This window comes from Catharus ustulatus, chromosome 16, assembly GCF_009819885.2.
Source record: "Catharus ustulatus isolate bCatUst1 chromosome 16, bCatUst1.pri.v2, whole genome shotgun sequence".
Classification (NCBI taxonomy): Eukaryota; Metazoa; Chordata; class Aves; order Passeriformes; family Turdidae; genus Catharus; species Catharus ustulatus.
In genome coordinates, this window is record NC_046236.1 from 7257841 (window position 1) to 7276473 (window position 18633).

Consider the following 18633-nt stretch of genomic DNA (forward strand, 5'->3'; position numbering starts at 1 on the left):
TCTCCCATTCTCACCCTAAAAGGAGCTCCATTTAGTACCAATTCCTAATTTTTTTGAAGTGTTTATTTTAATAACTCTGTTAACCTGGAGTTGCAAGGAAACTGGAAAGTGTTCTCTAGTCAGCAGCCATTATTGTGGCAGACTGCCAGGATGTTTGTGACCTCTAGAAATCCTTAAGATTTTGATCAGCATTTCCTTATCCCCAATACTCTCTTGTTTCTGTTTTAAATTACATCTCAGCATCTCCAGGGTAAGTGATGATGTTAATGTGAGTGATACAACAGATTGTTACAAGCATCCTTGGATTATGAGATGGGAATATCTTAACTTTCTACACAATGATAGTGTTTATTATATTACAGTTCTGAAATCATTATAGTATTATGCTGAAACAAATTACACTGCTGCACGTCAAGCATATTTTTAAGATACAGTGAATGGAATTCAAAGACTATCAAAGACAAGGAAAGACAATACCTGACTGTCCCCGGTTTTGTATCAGGGTGAGAATGCTATTGTAACCTTCACATTATGTTGCACTAATTCCTAAAATCAGAAGTACAAATTTCTTGACTTTTCTGTGCCTGTAGAGTCAATAGTTACCATAATTTTAAAGCATTGTAAATAATGGGTGAAAAATCATGCTGCTGCTGCTAAGATACATTTTTTTGCTTCAAAATGTGCAATGAGTTCATCCAGGGCCTCTTGTGATTGTAGCTGCAGAATATAACAGAAAATTTATCTCTCAGAAGGCACTTTTTGTTCATATATTCATAAAAAGGTTCTTTCCCCACTAACACTTTAAGGCAAGTTGATAGCAAGACTAGGATTGCTTCCATAGCTGAGGACAAATCCTCCATTGTCAATGCTGCACTGAGAATACAACATGCTATGTGTGCTCCATACTGCACAGCCCATGTGGGGATATAGATCAATGTATGTAAACTGCAGCAGCTTAAACACACTTGGTGTGTAAGAGGCCTAAATTCAGAAATTTGAAGTGGAATGCCATGTTCCATTGTAGAACATATATAGACTGCAGGTATCCTGAAGTGATAACAACATTAAAGTATGTAAGAAAACACAATTTTTTGTTTTAAACCCCCCATATTTGTTATTCTAAGTCAAGTAGCACAACTTCAAGCTTTTAAAAATTCATAACGCTTTTTCAGCAAGAGTTGGTGTTGAAGCTGAGACAAACATATGCTGTCTTTTCCCATATCACCTTTACACATCCTTATGCTGCAATGACATTTTAATAGGAAGTTGTTTTCTTCCATGGATTTGTAAGTGTTTGCATTGATTCTTAAATTAATGGTGACCTCTAAACAAGTGTGATTTTTTCTGCAAATTACAGAACATTATATAAATTTATATAAAGGTGATCACTTCCCCCAATGTCAGGTATTAACTATTTCATTTCATCTCTTCTGTCAGGATTTCTCTAGAATACTTGCCTTGTCACCAAAACTGTGGCATATCTTCATTACAACTGTCAGGCACAGAAAGGCAGAATCACAAACACGAAGGCAAGAAAAGCTTTGATGGGCAAGAAAGAGACTGGGAGAGAGAATGCTGAAACAAACAGTGGTATCACCCACAAAATACTCTGTGGGGTATGGAGCATGAGACTTTGCCTGGCCTGCTGGCTCAGTCATTAAGTTATTATTACATTGGATATATGATGACACTGGTTTTCAGGCTTATTTTTGCCAACTCATTTTCTGATATTATTGAACTGTGGCTTAAAAAGAAAAATATAATATAGTTATTATTCTAACCTCTACTGAACGAGTTAAGTGGATACAGGGTCAAAATCCAGTCCAGGTAATTTTACCCATGTGGATAATGAGTGTTCTGCAGACACAGTTCTCTGCTCTGAAAATCCAGTAGGCTCCGCTCTGCTTCAGGTGTACCACACTACCTAGCTCTGAAATTCCGAAACCTTTTTTAAAAAACAATCTCTGGAACATCTTAAATAGAATTGACTCTCTCTGCGTGCCTTCTGACATCTTCTTTATGAAACATGGCTGTTCATTGTCATCTTCCTTTGACAGCTTCTCTCATCTCGTATGTTCAATACATCCACTATGAGCAATTTACCTTTTCATCTGGCATTTCTTTATGTTAAGGCTATGCTGATCCTCATTGGTGAATTGGATCTGCCAGGCTTGCTGATATTGGATCCTGCAGTTTGCCAAGCCTCATTTGCTCTGACTGCTGGTGATAGCAGTGCACACCACTTCAGGCAGCAGTGGCAGCAGCAATCTATGCAAGCCAGTTGTAGGTATCTGAACATAGATATGATAATGCTGTAATGCTGCTGGACCACAGCCAGCTCTGCTCTGGCTTCTGCAACACTGTTCCACAATATGAAGCATAAAGATAATCTGATGCTCAGAGGTATTCAGCTTGCAGGCAGGCAGACTGGAAAAAAGCTCAGGTTTGCTTAAATGGCTCTACTCCAGCTGTGAGGCCTCATCATTTCTTACATGGAGGGGGTGTCAGGAACTGTTTCAACATAAGAACAATGTACATGTTTTAGTCCTGTGCACGATGTAAAAAAGCTCTCCACATCTTCATGAGGGGATAGCTGGTGAGAATGACAGCTAGGAGCTTTCACTGACAGCAAACCCACAGGACAGAGAAAGCTGCTCACAGTTATCTCCCACAGGTCAAGTCTGGGGAAATCCATGGCTGCAAGTTACCATGAGAACAGTTCGAAATAATTCTTCAGATTATGAAGTATTTATCACGACCTCCTGACTGCCAGGATTCAGTCATGCATGTGATGTTGGACTATGACATGCATATGTTCCAGTTTTAATTTACTGGGGTGATAATTTAGATTAAATTATTCCTGTTCAGTTAATTCCTTCCAAAGCTGACAAGACTTGACAGGATCTATATGAGAAGAGTTTTCTTTTACCAGCTCATGGTCACTAACTTGCAGGGTGCATTGATCTCAAACTCTGAACAAGCCACAGGTATATGGGGGAAGTTAATCCATTTCTACATACAGAGATTTCCCATGGGGAAATATGCACTTAGGACTTTGCCATTTGTAATTTACTAGTTAGCCTCAGGTTGCTTTACACCTTTGCATCCTTGAAGCTGTGCAGTACCTCCTTTCCCAAGAGTGTCACAAGTCTTAAAAGGAGGATTAATGCAGCTTCTGAACTCCACTAACTATTGTGAGGATTTTCCACTTGGAAGCTTCTAGCACACACTTAATATCATGTAAAGTAGAAATAAGAATAATTAGCAGCTAATAAACCATCTGCCAAGTTTTGAGTTTGTGTTTTCCTCCATGATCTGACCTTCTGACATATTCTGACTTCTTCCAGACTTTTCTGGACAATTTAAGCACTACAAAGCAGGAAGACATGTCCCTGAGAAGTAAGTTCTTTGATCCATACAGAAAAGAATGTACCATAGATTATTCTATCCTTCTTTTCTTGTTTTCCTGGCATTCCCAGACTTTGATGACTAGATCTCACTGTTTGATGATTACAGACTCTCAGAGCAGCATCTCGATACTTATGTGATTTATGGATCCAAACTTTGTGCTAACAATGCCCTGCAGCATTTTATTGCGCTCACTAAATAACTTGAGGTTTATTGTTCTTAAAAGAGAACAAGGGTAATGTAATTTTTATTTTGTCTAGCTGTCTGTTACTCCCTCTAGTAGCTTTTAACTCCTTTGCCCTTTTTGGTGTTATTGAGATCTCAAGGATGAGATGTTTCTTCAGCTGTTAGGAAAACAAATGGCTGAATGGAGACAAAAGGCTGAAGCACAATCTTTATAGTTGTTTGTTTGGCTTCTTCTGCTTGATGATCAGTCAGGATATGTATCCCAGGATGGGCAAGTCTGAAAAATTCAGTGATTATTCTCTGGCCAAACAAAATCAAGGAACACAGGAGGAACCCGAGGTACTGTATGTGAGTTATTGAGATGCACAGGGACTGAGGGGAGAGGCACAATTCTCTCCCCTCCTGATGAACACACACGAGAGGTGGTAAAGAGGCAAAGAAAACTTTAGTGTTATTCCAGTGGACAATTTCTGCAGAGTAAAGCACTAAGTAACAGAGACCAGATTTTCATGGACCACTTGTCTTCCTTTCTAAAAATGTTTGGGTGATTTTGATGCTTATAAAATCTGAAAATCTTTCCTTATGCATAGGGCAGATAGGTGATTCACACTTTGCAGCATAGCTCTAGTCCTGTGTCTCTGGTTCCAGAAACATCTTCATCTATCTCCCTATGTTTGTAGAAATGATGGAAAAGGTGTCACCTAGGAAATAAAGTGTAGCTTGCAAATAAATATTTCAAAGCAGATTTTCACAAGGAAATGTTAATGGCTCTAAAATGGGAGACTATGACAATACAAGATCATCATATTATGAAGTGTGTCATTTGTATGTGTTTGAAAGGAACCCTGCAGCACTGCTGTTCCTTACTGTAATTTTCTTACTCTGAGAGGAAATAAACCTAATACATTTGCATAAAGTTATTTAGACCTCGTTATGAGAGGCACAGGATCACAGTCAGAAAAAATAAGTCAGCAAATTATTAGATTAGTGCATAAAATTATTAATATAATGAACAAATTGTAGAAAGAGCTTAACTGTATCAGTTGTATTTTATGTGCTTATCCTCTATCTCTGCTAAAATTTGGACATTTTCAAAGAAGCATAAACAATTTTATTTTTAATATTTTTAAAGATTCAGAATTTTCTGGTACTTGTTACTGGTTTTGCTACATTTTTTATCCAGACTTAGTGCCTGGTCTCTTTATCACCGTAATAACACCTTTGCATGGTTAAGGTAAAATTTGAGTTTGCTGACTTTGATGCAAAAACCTTTAGACACAGGATTAATCCCAGAAACATAGTGAAGAGAAGGCTTTATAAGTGAATTTTGTCATTATAGGTCTTAAAGAGATCTTTATTCAAGTTAAACATTTAGGAAAAATCCTCTGCAAATATCTTATCACTTCTGATTTTCTGTGGATTCTTGAAGATCTTTTCTGAGGTTAATTGCTTCTGAGAGAAATTATTCCTTTTCACAGACCTCTTTTCTTAAGTGGAGACCCTTTAGCAAGGAAGAAAAACAAGAATCCAAGAAAAATAAGTTAAAATTGTGGGAAAGAGGTTATTAATCATTAATGTAAAGAATTTTGATTCAAAAATCCTTATAGGAGTTCATTTAACTAAGTAAAGCATTTTATGGCAATTTCATTACAGAGCTATGACTAGAAACTTGAAACTGCTCTAACCAAAGTGGTGGCCAGGTTTGTTTTTCACAAATGATAAGGAATGTTTCCTCATAAAATCAATGGCTGTTCAGAAATTAACTTGAAATTTTAACAAGAATATGCATTGCTATAGAAGGAATGTAGTTTTCCAACCTTAGAGCTTTGAAAAAATGAGAAATAGTTTAAACCACTGTTATAAATGCAAATTACATTCTTTAAACTAGAGTTAGTCATTTGATGAGGTAGAGAAAAAAACACATTTCTTTTTTGGAAGCTTTTTATAAAATACCATCTGATTTTTTTTAACACAAGAATTCACCTATTAATTTGCTTCTGAAGGTATAAGCACATTGTTCCAAACCCCCACTGCAGAGCAGCAGAACCAGTTCTTGGCCCATTGCAAACGTGTTCACTTGGACCCCTCAATACTTGGAGGGGACTCTGTGAAACAAATCCACGGTGCTCACACATTCCAGAAAAAATTCCTACCATTTACATAAGGGAAAGCTGCCACCTGTGATTCTGTTTTGTGGCAGGGTTCAGTGGTTGGGGATTCAGTATTAGCACAAACTCTCCAAGGGGCTGTTGTGCCCACGGGGGTGACAACAGTTGTTCACCCACAGCAGCTGTGCTGCCAAAGGGCACGAGCATGACAGGGGAGCTCAAGAAGTTCCCCTGCCCCTGTGTGCCAAGGGCATGGTCTTTTTTCCTCATTTGCAGATGCACAAATTTCCCTAAAATTAGAATAAAAATGGAAAGCATATCTAACTGAAAACTCCTTTTAGCCTCCTGGCTTCTCAAAACACTTCGCAGGTGGGTCCATTCCAGGTTGGTAAATTATTTGGTAGTTTTCACCACACTTTTCCTAACTAGCTTCTATTGCCCTTGGCAGTAAATATTTTTTTCTTTTCCAACACGGAACTGTTTAAGCTGCACCCTTTTTTCTGGGTTTTTTTCCCTTTGTTTTGGGGGTTTTTTTTGTGTTTGGGTTTTGGTTTTTTGTTTGGGTTTTTTTTTGTGCAAAGCTGTAAGATAAACTTCCTACATACCCCTTTATCTCTCTCCTTACTCCAGATTAACAACAAAAACACAATTCTCCTCAATAAAGTACATATATATTAAGTCCTAAGTGAATTGTAGTGCTCTTGGGTGAAATCCTTGAGCCATTAAAGAGGATGAGAGCTTTACTAGGACTTTTGACCTAACAGATTCTCATCTAATTGGCACAACCTGGCCATTGCTCTAAGCACTGCCAAAGTCCTGGTTTTGTTGCAAGGCTCAGAGACTGTTTCTACCCCCACATCAGTCACACCCACAACCAGTCTGTACTCCAGGGCTGGAATCGCTGCTTTGCAGTGCCCTGCTGATAAATGCTGGCAGGCATTGACTGCACTTTCTGTGTTGTGGCATTCTTTGCTGTGCTGGCCAGAATGGCTGACTGCAGGCTTCCTGAAACAATCCATCCAGCATCATCAAACGAGGCTTCTAGGCACAGAGGAGCAGCTCCTTACAGCCAGCACAAGGGACAGCAATAGGAGGCACAAGGTTCAGATGTGGAGAACATGGTGAGAGAAAGTAATAGAGCAGTTCAAAAGCCATCAGATTAGCCCTTGAAGAGTAAGAGTCTACAAGGCTGGGTTTTTTCTCTTGGCTGGTGCTGTGGAGTGTAAAGGGTGAACTAACACAATGAAAACAAACTTTTCAGGGTAAAAACAGCTCTGCTTTTGAGAGTTTATTGTGGACACTTCCAGCTTAACATGTGATAACTCAAATTATGTCCAAACTTTGTTATGTACATACTCTTTTGTATATATATGCTCATGGCATAAATATAGATAAAGATAGATGGTATAGATAGCTATTTATCAAATGTGCATTTCCTCTAATTGACAAGGAGTAAATGGTAAACAGCAATTGGATTATTTTGGATTATATTGCAAATTCATTACAGATTCAGAAGTATAGTTATAGCCTTAAGCTTGGATGAACAGACATGTTGCTTAAATGTATGAGCTAAAACCAAAATTATGTTACTGAAGGAATCTTAAAAGCTATTTATATGTGATAACTAAAAATTCAAGATTAAATTCAATTCTGCGTTGTAATCATCTGGGAATGATTATCAATGCAGTTTTTTAGCATGGTTCCAGAGATTTTTTTCCCAACGATTTTTTTCCATTATAAAAATCAACAAAAAAGTTAGTTCATAAATATTCAACACACTCATTTCTCTTCTTGACTTTATCTTATGATAATAAAACTGGAATCAGAGCCAATATGTACATTTCAAGGAGATTTATAGTGTAAAGAAGAGAACATAGAACAAAGTACTGAAAATCATTTATGATTGAAACTGTAGATTGAAGTTGGTGCAAGTCTCTCCCTGAGTAGCATCTCACAATTGCCTCATAATATTGGGATTTGTATTCATAAGCTTTTTAATGTATGCAGCCAACCTCTTCTTCCTTATTGTGTAACCACTGCACTGATTCTGCTTGGGAAAGTTGGGATGACTGATTGAAAAATTAGGAAGGAATTGATTCTACAAAATGTTAAATTTCCGATGAGAGCATTTTAATATCTAAAATATAGTATCAAAGTTTTGCTCAGACAAAATGATAAAAAGTTATCTCTATAGCTGTGAATATACCAGTCTAATGCTTGCACCTACCTATGCAGACAGAACTGATCTATTTGTGAATTTACGTTTTTGTTGTTTTTGTTACAAATCTATGAATTTGAGACAAAATATGAGGGTGGGAGTTCAAGGATTTAGAGAGATGATTAAGCTCTAAGTCAGCAGTTAAAAACAATATTGTTTTGGCATGAAAAAGGCAAGCATAGTTTGCGTGTTTGCCTTTCAGTGAGGTGACTCTTACCATATTAAAAATAAGGTGTATCAGTCTCTATCCTCCTTCATTTTGATGAGCACAAATCTGGCAGAATATAATCATAAATAAGGTCGTGTTGATGGTTTGTTGGGGTTTTTTTTAAAACATGATTCCTACTAGTTTGGCAGTGTTTTCTGTACAAGTTTTTGACATCAAGAATCCCAGTGACATGAAAGATTACAACAGGAATGAAGCACTGATGATTGATATTGCTGACAGTTGTGGTTAGTAGTGGGAATATTTGGCCCTGGAAGTTATTCAGCAATGAAAATACTGTTATTTGCCTGTCCAATGACAAATTATAATTTTATATATTAAATTCAGTAGTATATAATAGGAATAGCACCTCATTAATCAATTTTTTTAAGTAAAATTTAGATTGCAAAGTGAAATCACAAGGGAAGCACATCACTGTTTCCAAAGATATTGAACTTTTCCTTTTGTAGATGGTAAATACATCCCTGCACCATGGGCAACATTTCAAAGTACAACTCTGCACCCCAATGACAGCAAAATGAGTCTCATCCTTCAGAGGTGTTATTGAAGTCTGCTGGTGTGTGACTCAAAGCTGCTATATAATAGTCTAGTACAGCAATGCTCTCTTCTGTCATACCAATTCCGCCTGTTAACTGCAGTACAAAATGCAAAAATATTTTCTTAATATTTTTATTGCCATAATGTTAATTCTTGCACTAAAGGATAATGTCAGTGACTATTTCTTCCAAACACATTTTACATTGATGAATATGTTTATTAAGATATGTCAAATTATTTCTCTAAGTTAAAAGTTGAATAGAAGTAAATGATAGAATGCAAGGCAATAATCAAATCTCATTGTTCTTATTGTACAATAAATGAAGAAAGAGCAAAAACTTCACTGTACAGTTCTAATGGAAATCCTTGTATGTAGCAGAGCTTATGCAGACCTACCCCATACAACTCAAACCTTAAATTGCATGTAGGATCCATAACAGCCTCATAGAGTTTCCAATAAAATCTAACAAGAAATATTTTAGAGGAAAGAAGAGACCTACTGAACACAGGGAGTGATATGAAGTTCACAGTTTGATTTGGTTACAAACCCAATTCCTCAGTCCTGTTCATGCAAAATGTTATATTTACTCTTGCTTTTGCTTTCCATTTTTTTCATTTGCCAGATTAAGCAAACAGGATGATTCCAAAGGCATGGAATTAACTGCTTGGTCAGAGCAATGCCAGAGTTCTGACATAGTACACTTCATGAAGATTGGTGTAGTTTTAAATAAATAGATATTGTCTGTGATATACAGAAACATTTTCAATATCATCCTGTTTTTTAAAAAATACAGAAACATTTTCAATATCATCCTGTTTTTTTTAAAAAAAAAATAATCCATGGAATCTACCAACAGTCAATGACAAATGAGATATTTTATTTGTTTTACTTTTTGTCTTTCCTAAACAATCCCAGAATCTCTCATTCTCAGGTTGTAATTAAATTCCTTGAAAATATTCACTGGTGTTTCAAGAAGTTTCATCAGAGTGTCTTCTCACAAATCAGCATCATGCATCTGAATTAAAATCTGAATGTAAATTGGAAACATTTTATATTAATGACTATGAGGCTAAACACACATTCAGAACTGATTAAACATTACTGTTTTCCAGTGACTGAGTTGCAAGATAAATGGCTTTTCAGACTCTATATTTATATGTGAAATTTGGTTTCCAGAATGGAAGCTCTGGATATCTGGAATGCATTGTATTTATATTAACAAAAATTCTATCACTAATTTGCTAATGCTTTGAAACTGTACTTGTAGCAAGATTTCAGTTTAAGTCAGTAAGTAGAAATTAATTTAAATGTTTAAAAAAGTCTCAAGGTAGCTGTGACAAAGCAGCTTGAAGCTTCTAACCTCAAACAGAACTTATATTTAAATATACAAGATTTCTTTTGACATGGCTGATGATAGTAGTGTGGGCTTTTACTTGGATGATTAGTTTTTAAAATGCATAATTTAAATGTGGACTTTGTCCTCTTAACTGTATTTTACAATCAGAATGCCATAAGCAGCTCTCTCCTAGGGTTAACTGAAAGCTAAACTTGTGTTTAGCTCAGGAATTTAATCTAAATTATCAGATTATTTAGTGTTAAGGTGTTTCCTCTATAGAAACCCCGTAAAATTAATTTTTGCACACTTGCAGCAAAGAATAAGGCTTTAAATGTAAGCAAGTTCCCAGTACTGCTGACTACAGCCCCCTCTGTCAGCACTGTAGACTCCTGTGCACTAAGGACATCCTCCAGTTAAGCTGACCAGTTTATTCTGCCTCATTCTTCACTGTCTTGGAGCACTCCATCAGCAATACTTCTTCACTCCTCCTGTCAATCTGCTCAAACTATCTTTTTCTTGGCTGAAAACATATTAGTGTTGTCCATCTTTCTACTCACAGAACATGGCCCTGTCTACACAGCTCAACTTCTCAGTCTCTTGTCCTTTTAAGTGAGCAGATTAACAGCCAATTAAAGTTTATGAAGGAAATAGTGCAATTCATCTCCATGAACAAAGCCAGGCCTAAAAAAGCATTTCACTGTAATCAAACAAGCCAGACACCAAAGAAACCCAACAGTGTTATTGGCTCAGTGCTTTGCATTTTGCAGAAAGGGGTTTGGTGGAGCTGCAAGGCCCTGCCACCAGGAGCACAAGGTTACAGCAATGCTCCACATCCTCAACAACCACTGCCAACAGCTGGCCAGGTTACTGTGTAAGCAAATCACTTCTCATCTTTGATATGCTCCAGGAGTTTTACATTTGGAACAACAGGACTTCTCTTTACTGAAGTTTCTTAGTAAGCCTCCCTGCTTATTTCCAATGACCAATGGTAGGAATTACATTCAGGCAATGCAAGACAATGAATCATCTGATTTAAACGTATTACGTATGTAACATAATTAATTTGCCAAAGGCAACAACAGAAAAAGCTTATTCATTAGCGATGAAAGACTGAAAAATATTCTTGTGAATTCTATTTTCACAGTGTCAAACTAGTGACAGTTCCTGCCACTGGAAAACACAGGCTGAGTTTCTATGTGCAGAAATGGGAAGAACAGGGATATGCAATACAGAATTTTATTCTAATGTAAAAAGACTTCAAAAAATATCATCCTATTTAAATGCCTACTGCCTCAACCCAGAAATAAAGAAAAAACAGAAGTTAACTTATCATAAGCCATCAGTTATAGAGATGGCATAGCTTTGTTTTCAGCATTAGCATTTGTTGTTAGTAAGTATCCAGGACAACTGACAATCAAATGCAGCAGCAAACACAATGCTGAATATATTTTTTAAAAGGTCATTTTAATCACATGTGCTTCAAATCTTTAGACACTATTAAAACTGGCCATTTGAAACAGTGCAACATTTCTTTGAATCATGTGTTTAAAATCCACTTTTTTAAAATTTAATTCAAAACAGAGAAATAATTCATACATGTCAAACTAACTAAAAGCATTTTTCATCTTAAAAAACTCCTAAATCTATAATTGGCTTCCTTTTAAAATCACCTTTGTCATGGAAGCCTGCATAAATTGTTTAAATTTACTAGTGCAAGGCTGTTCTTGGGAAAGAGTAATAGAGCTTTTACTGATCATTAGGAAAAGTGACTGAATTGCACCAACCAAAGCATTTTTTCACTCTGCTATTATAGATCATGAATCAGAAATAATAGCAGTAATCACGTTTCAGAAATGAGGATGTAGCTATGAAGCCTCCTAACTCTCACTCCATCAGTGTTATAATCCCAACAAGTTAAATAAATCCCTTACTTCTAACACAGTAAGTAGAAAAAAAAAAGAGAAAAAATCCCAAAACAAGAAGAGAAAAGAGTACCTTGAATACTGCTGATTTCTTAGGATTCCTTAAAATCACAGATGAACACGACAACTCAAATTCTGCAGAAAAGTTTGCTTTTGGTTTGATGTTTTTAACATAACTTTTTTACTTTCTTTTATTTAACATCTCATGGTAGGAGACTTGAATGCTACACTTCTTGATAGATAGCTGCTGCTTGTTTACAAAGCACCACCACATTCTAATGTGTATGAATGAAGGGGGTGACAGAAAAGCAGTCCTAAGGAAAGCACAGTAGTGGAAGAAAATTATGACAACCACTAAGGACAAAATAGCTTTTACAAAAAATCTGGATTCACGTGAGCAAAGAAAAACCTGTGTTTTTTGGGAACCTCCAAAATGTCTGTTCTTTCTTGAATATCAAAATAGAAGAGACAAGAAACTGAGTAAACTGCAAGACTCTGAACAGAGCTTTTGGCCTTCCACTGGCCTGCAGTTCTGGCAAATAGCTGCAGACATCAGAGAAAATCCCTGTCCTCTGGACAAACAGTCCAGAAGCAGAAATACACTCATTTTCCGTGTCAGAGACCATGTGAAGTTTGTCATTTTGACAAAGGAGCTTCCCTTCACAAAACACTTCCAGAACATGTTGGCAACATCACCAGATTGTTTTCAAGAGGACAGAAAGAGCAAATGAACATTCAAATTAGAACATTTTTAATAATGTTTGGCCTTCAACAGCTTGTCTGAAAGACACAATATGGAAAAGATATGTAATGACTAAGAAATTCCTCCTGTCCTATTCACATTTATAGATCAATGTGAAAAGTACATCAGCATCAAATATTTAAGTCTCATTATGAGATGGCAAGTAGATAGAAAGTGGTAACTTAGAAAACTTTAAAAATATGTATTAAAGTTTATGATGCAATAATTTTACACTTTTCATTTTCTGTGTATAAGTACAAAAACTGGAATAGAGTTTTTATGAAAGCTGTGATTCACTCTGGTTTATTTGCATATTTAAAAGTACCCCAAAAAGCCTGTCACTTTTCCAGCACTGGTAGTAGGTAATGCTTCACTGCCAAAGTTTCTACCTGTAATATCCACTCTTGCAGTGTTTCAGAACCTCACTATAAAATTCTGATTTGCTAAGATAATGACCTTGGAAAATTTGTCTTAATAATTTTGTCTTTATATAAAGATCTTTTCCACATTTTCAAACAGATTTCAATCATTTGTGATGTTCTGGCTAATTCTAATAGGTCATTTAATCAAGTTTCATGTGAGTTTATGAGAATGAAATGGCAACAAATACAGAAGAACAATCCACTTGTTATGAAGAAAATATATGCAATACTGGTTATAGAAAGCCTTGAGTAATTTCCCCACTTGAAGCTTTGCACTTAACAATCTAAAACTATTGAGTTAATGCATAAAGCTGATTAAAGACTGAAACAATTACCATCAGAGCTGCTGGCTTCTGAGGTTTCCTTCTGTAGCAGGAATGCCTGAGATGTATAAGAAGCATTGTTGGGACTGCCCCTATAGATGACCCAAAGGATTAGGACAGCTCCCAAGTAGCAGTAGTGCTTTTGTGTTGTAAACTGCAGTGGTGCAAATGCTGCTTCACATATAATTCTTCCCTCTGTGCCAGAGGGCCATATTCTGAGACAGAGGTGGTATGGCTGTCTGGGGTCAGCATAAATTAACATCCTATTAAATGTGTATTTTTTTCTTTCTTGATGCAATACCTGTGTGGCCTGAGCTGCATTTATATGCAAGAGTTCCTAGAAGCAAGGCTTAAATCTGAATTCAAATCTGAGAAACAATGAGTTTAAAGGTTTGCTGTGTTATGTTGTATATTGTAGTATATACAAAGAGTTTTAAGCAAAATACCTCAGTGTGATCATTACAAAAATCTAGATAAAATCAATGCAGCAAGAACCTCTTAACTTTCCACCTCCTTCATTAACTGGGATTCTGAATAAACACTTCACATGTGAGACAAAATAATAGACCCAAACTTCATTACTATTTGGTACCATTCCTGCAAACATTGTCATGGGAAGGATCAGACATCAGGAGGAGCTTTGCTCAGACAAAGCATCTCAGTGCAAAGAGATGCAGTGCACATTCCCACTTCCTTAACCCTTCAGAAGTCAAGCTGCAGGGTGTTAGAGCACCTCTGACTGAGGGAGCAGCCTAGGTTCCCCTCCAGAAGTGGTGTTTTCACACAGGAGAGTGTGTGAGCTTCCCTCTCTGCACTGCCCATCTGCAGAGTCCCAGGTGGAAGCTCTGTGCTGGAGAGCAGGGCAGACAGATGAGGTGTCACATGATGAGGTGTCACATCTCTCTGTATGTGGCAGCTTTATTCGGGGGCACAGCTTTGATTCCCTCCCTTTTCTCTGTAAAGGGATGCATAGGGAATGGCCATCAGCCTTTCTCACAAAGCAGGCACCAGCAGCACAGGCAGCACGTGGAGCTGCTCTTTCTCCCATTCCCTTTACACCCTTCCACCAAAAAAAGCACCAATAACTCCACAATGCAGTCCAAATAAAACTCCAAACATAAGCAAACTTTCTTTGTATAGTTAAGGAAAAGATGAGTACATATACTTCAAATGTTTCAAAATGCAAATACCAATGCAGGAGAAGTATATATTTGCAGTAAAATGCACATCTACACTGATCTACAGCACAGAATATAGCCACCCACTGCCTAACAATCTAAACTTTCTTGAATTACACCTTTTTATTTTATAAATATATTGAACCTGATTTGGTGTATATATATATATACATATATATATATTTTTAAGATATGGCTGAATATAAGTTACATAAATAAGTATTCCAATTAAATTTGCAGTGGCATTGTCTATCACAAGAGGAATATGTATCTGAGCATGAGAAAGATCTGTACTGTGCTCTAATACAGAGTGGGAAAATAAGTTGCCTAGGACTTCAGAACCACTTGAAATGTCACCATATCTCACCTGAAGCTCCAAGGTGTACTTTTTTCTTGCCTTCAATAACATAAACATGTAATAACAGATACAGAATAAAAATATTATGTAAAAATTAAAATAATATTCTCTTATCTTTCCTTTGAGAAAATTAAAACCATCCTGCATTGTAACCCCAGACAACTACATACAACTTGATGCTATCCAGGGAAGTGTTTAATTATTATACTAGTGGATATGATCTAACAGCCTAATGAGACCACTTTGCTACTGGATGTTACAGCTCTATGAAACATATTGTTAAATTCAGCTGTAACCACAACAATTTCTATTTTGGTAAAACAAAACACAGAATAAGGCAAAGGCTGATGAGCTGAGCAAAACCAATAGGTTGAAGATACAAAGATACAAAACCAATATTAGTCAACCAAGAAAACTAATTAAAATTAAATATTTAAAACTAACTAAAAAACAAACTAATTCTCCTGTTCAAAATTTACTTCTCCCACTGTTGCACTAGTCTGCACTAGGAAACTAAATTTTTCTGATTCCGAGAAAATGACTATTTCTAATTTGCAAGAACCCACGTACTGCTGATCCTCAATTGACATTCAGTGATATTAGTTTCAAAATGATCTTTTCAGTGCCAGCATTCCAGGTATTGATAAAGGTAAAATGCAACTTACGTAAGTTATTTGGAGGAGGTCTTGTCTCCATGTTTTCATAATGCTGCACATGTACTACAATGTTTAGATCTCTTTCCATATGATCTGTTGTACAAGGACCTTGAGGTCGCATAACATCAGCAAGAGCCCTGAAAACCAAACAAACCCAGAATGAATCTGCAAAATCTGTAAGGCATTAACAATATGTTCCAAGATCTATTTCAGTTTGTGATGCAGTCAGTCATAATGTCTGCTGGAGCAACCAGCTCCCTTCACAGTAAATGCAGCGAAGTAAATTCATTGTCAGACTTCACACCTAAGGCTCTTTTTAGGCTGTCTTACTGTGCTAGAAGTAAAACACAGAAATACATTAAGTTCTTTAGGTATCTTGGCTTTGGAGGAACATAATTTAAGCTCCTTGAGCCTTGCAGAGTTCTGACACTGCATGTGCTCAGTACCATTATTGCCATCCTGGTTAAACTGAGCACCTCAGCACTTAGCCAATGGCTACACCTTTCACAAACTGCTTATCTTCACACCTAGATTACTCTTTTCAAAATAAATTCTCAGACGTGCATTTGCAATTAGTATACACAACACAGTGGTCTTCACAGTTCTCATTCAAAAATGTCACTCAAGTTGAAAAGTCATCTAACTACCATGCAGAAATCCAGTAAGCAGGGATCTAAGGATTTCTTATTCAGATGGGGAGATCAAAAAGGTCTTTTTCTAACTTCTGTGAGTGTCCTAGTCTTTAACATAGAGCAGAGCTTGCACAGGAACACTCCCTGCTCCTTTGAAGGCAGTTCGGAAACAGGATGAAAGCTTTGTGCTAGCAAAGAGGGAGTAAGCAAAAGGTTCCTCAGTTAGGCCAAGCCCAGCCTGGTGCTGGCTGTGGGCTTGCCCTGCAGAGCTGCAGGCAGTCTGAGAAACTCCTCCTGCTCTGGGCACTGTAAGGACCAGTTCCACTGCCCCGTGTCCTGCTGAGCACAAGCCCATCCTTAGGCACGCACATAAGCACACACACCTGCATGAGCCTGTGGAGCCGGAGTTACTGACCAAGTTTTATGCTCTGAAAGTCCCAGCATGGCAACATCTAACTGTGTCTGTGTCTGTGCTATTTTGCCAGAGTTCCACAGGAGCAGGATTAGCCCTTAGCTATGTGCCAGAGCTACCTGCTGAACTGCTGTGCACTAGGAAATAATTGGCCCACCTGCAGAAGCTGTTGCCTTAGGAAAGGAAAGCTATAGTATGTGTTACCACTGTCTTCAGGGTTCAGTGCAAATCTTTTCTTTTCAGGTCAGTGTATAATGGACCATTATTTACCTCCTTTTTGTTTTATTGTTTTTAATTGTTAGACCTCTTGAGCAACTTTTAAGGGTGCGCACAAATTTTCTGGGCACTATGCCCAGTTTATGTTAATTTTCTGCAAAATTATATACAGTGTCCCAGACACTGCATCAAGAAATACTAGCTCATAAACTAATAAACAATTTTTTTAAAAAAAAAGCACATTCCTTGGTGAAAGCCATGGCAAGTGCCCTCTAGCTCCTCCACTTCTGTGATATTATGATTTCTCAATCAAGCAGCACTATACTTTTTAATATTTAAAAGTAGGTAGCTTTGTTTAAGTTACAGAGAGAAATTCTGAGCTGGATTTTGCTTTTAGATTGCTGGAACATGTTTGGGTACACAGCTGAACAATACTGATATTTTCTTGTGTTTATGGCTAACATTGTTATTAAAATATTAGTTACAGTTGTGATCAACATGTTAGAGAATACTCTGTTGATCCTGGAAAAGGTCAGAAGACAGTAACCATATGATTAATGGTCTCAGAGTAATGCTCCCATTTGAAGCAGTGCTTATACAGCAGAAATAGCAGAGCTGGCCTACATAGCAGAATAATAAAAATTCAACAGAATAGATCTCACAAAGACATGTAGAAATTATGCAAAAGGAAAGCATTATATTGCAAAAACAATTTAAAATAAGTGAGGACCAAAACCATTAATATCTTGTCAATTTATGCAAATATGTCTCTACACAGAGGAAATTATTGACATCAATATTAATTCTAATTCAAGAGGCATCTGGACACACTTTTGGGAAGGGAAAAAAAGTAAATTAAAGTTCCTAACTCAGGTATGGGAGTTAAAACTGTGAGATCTAAGTATTTCCCAATTCTGTGAGAGTGGGTTTTCAGAAATCCTTTCCTCATTGCTCTTAATCTGATGGTAAATACTGTTTTCTCTAGACTTTAAATAATACCCTGTATGATGGCAGATGAACTACTGCCTGTCTATGAAACTGCTACATTTTCTACTAATTTAGGGTGGCTTTTTTCAAATTATTTTCAAGGAATTCCCTCGTCTGCATTAAGAAAAGATGAACTACTCACCATCAAGTTCTGTTTTTAAAAACACAGCACCTATACTGTGTTAGCCAAAGTTGTACAATCTTCTCAGGCAGAACAGCTCACAAAACTGAGAGCATGTCCTTATTCCCCACTGATGTCAGAGAGAGTTAAAAATGTGTAGCAGCTTCAGTATCACTGAAGTACAAAGGAAATGCTGTACCTGCATTTTGTTCTTTTAGGGATTTGCCCATATAATGAAATGGATAAAGGAAGGCTTGTTCCCTAGTACATGACAAAATCCTTGAACAGATGTTTGCTTTGAAAAATTCCACATAGGCCAGGAGACTTTTAAAATACCTTCATGCATTTATCTCACCTAAATATAGTCATAGATTTTGTTCATTATCTGAAGAAATTTTTATAGTCAGTCCCAGTAAAAAGTTAAACTTATACTGAGGGTCTTTACCTACAGTATGATATACTGGATGATTTTTTAAGAAAATGCAAAGTGCAAGATAACTAATCAGGGAGCAGTATGATGAAGACCTGTGCAGTGATATTGATTGTAGTATTACAAAAGTGGAGAAGTGTTACCTACAGAGGAGTTCATGGTCCAGAACTATCCAAGTACCACAAAATTTCAGCATTTCTCTTGCCATAAGATT

At 36.8% G+C, this 18633-nt stretch overlaps 1 protein-coding gene across 4 annotated transcripts in view; it reads right to left on the reverse strand.

The window, feature by feature from the left end:
• SHISA9 (shisa family member 9) overlaps positions 1 to 18633 on the reverse strand; it is a 175598-nt gene that overhangs the window by 150949 nt on the left and 6016 nt on the right. For all 4 annotated transcript variants that reach the window (XM_033074415.2, XM_033074414.1, XM_033074412.1 and 1 more), the window contains one exon: positions 15631 to 15758. In XM_033074415.2, coding sequence (XP_032930306.1) covers positions 15631 to 15758 — 128 coding nt within the window. The remainder of the gene's footprint in view (positions 1 to 15630; positions 15759 to 18633) is intronic.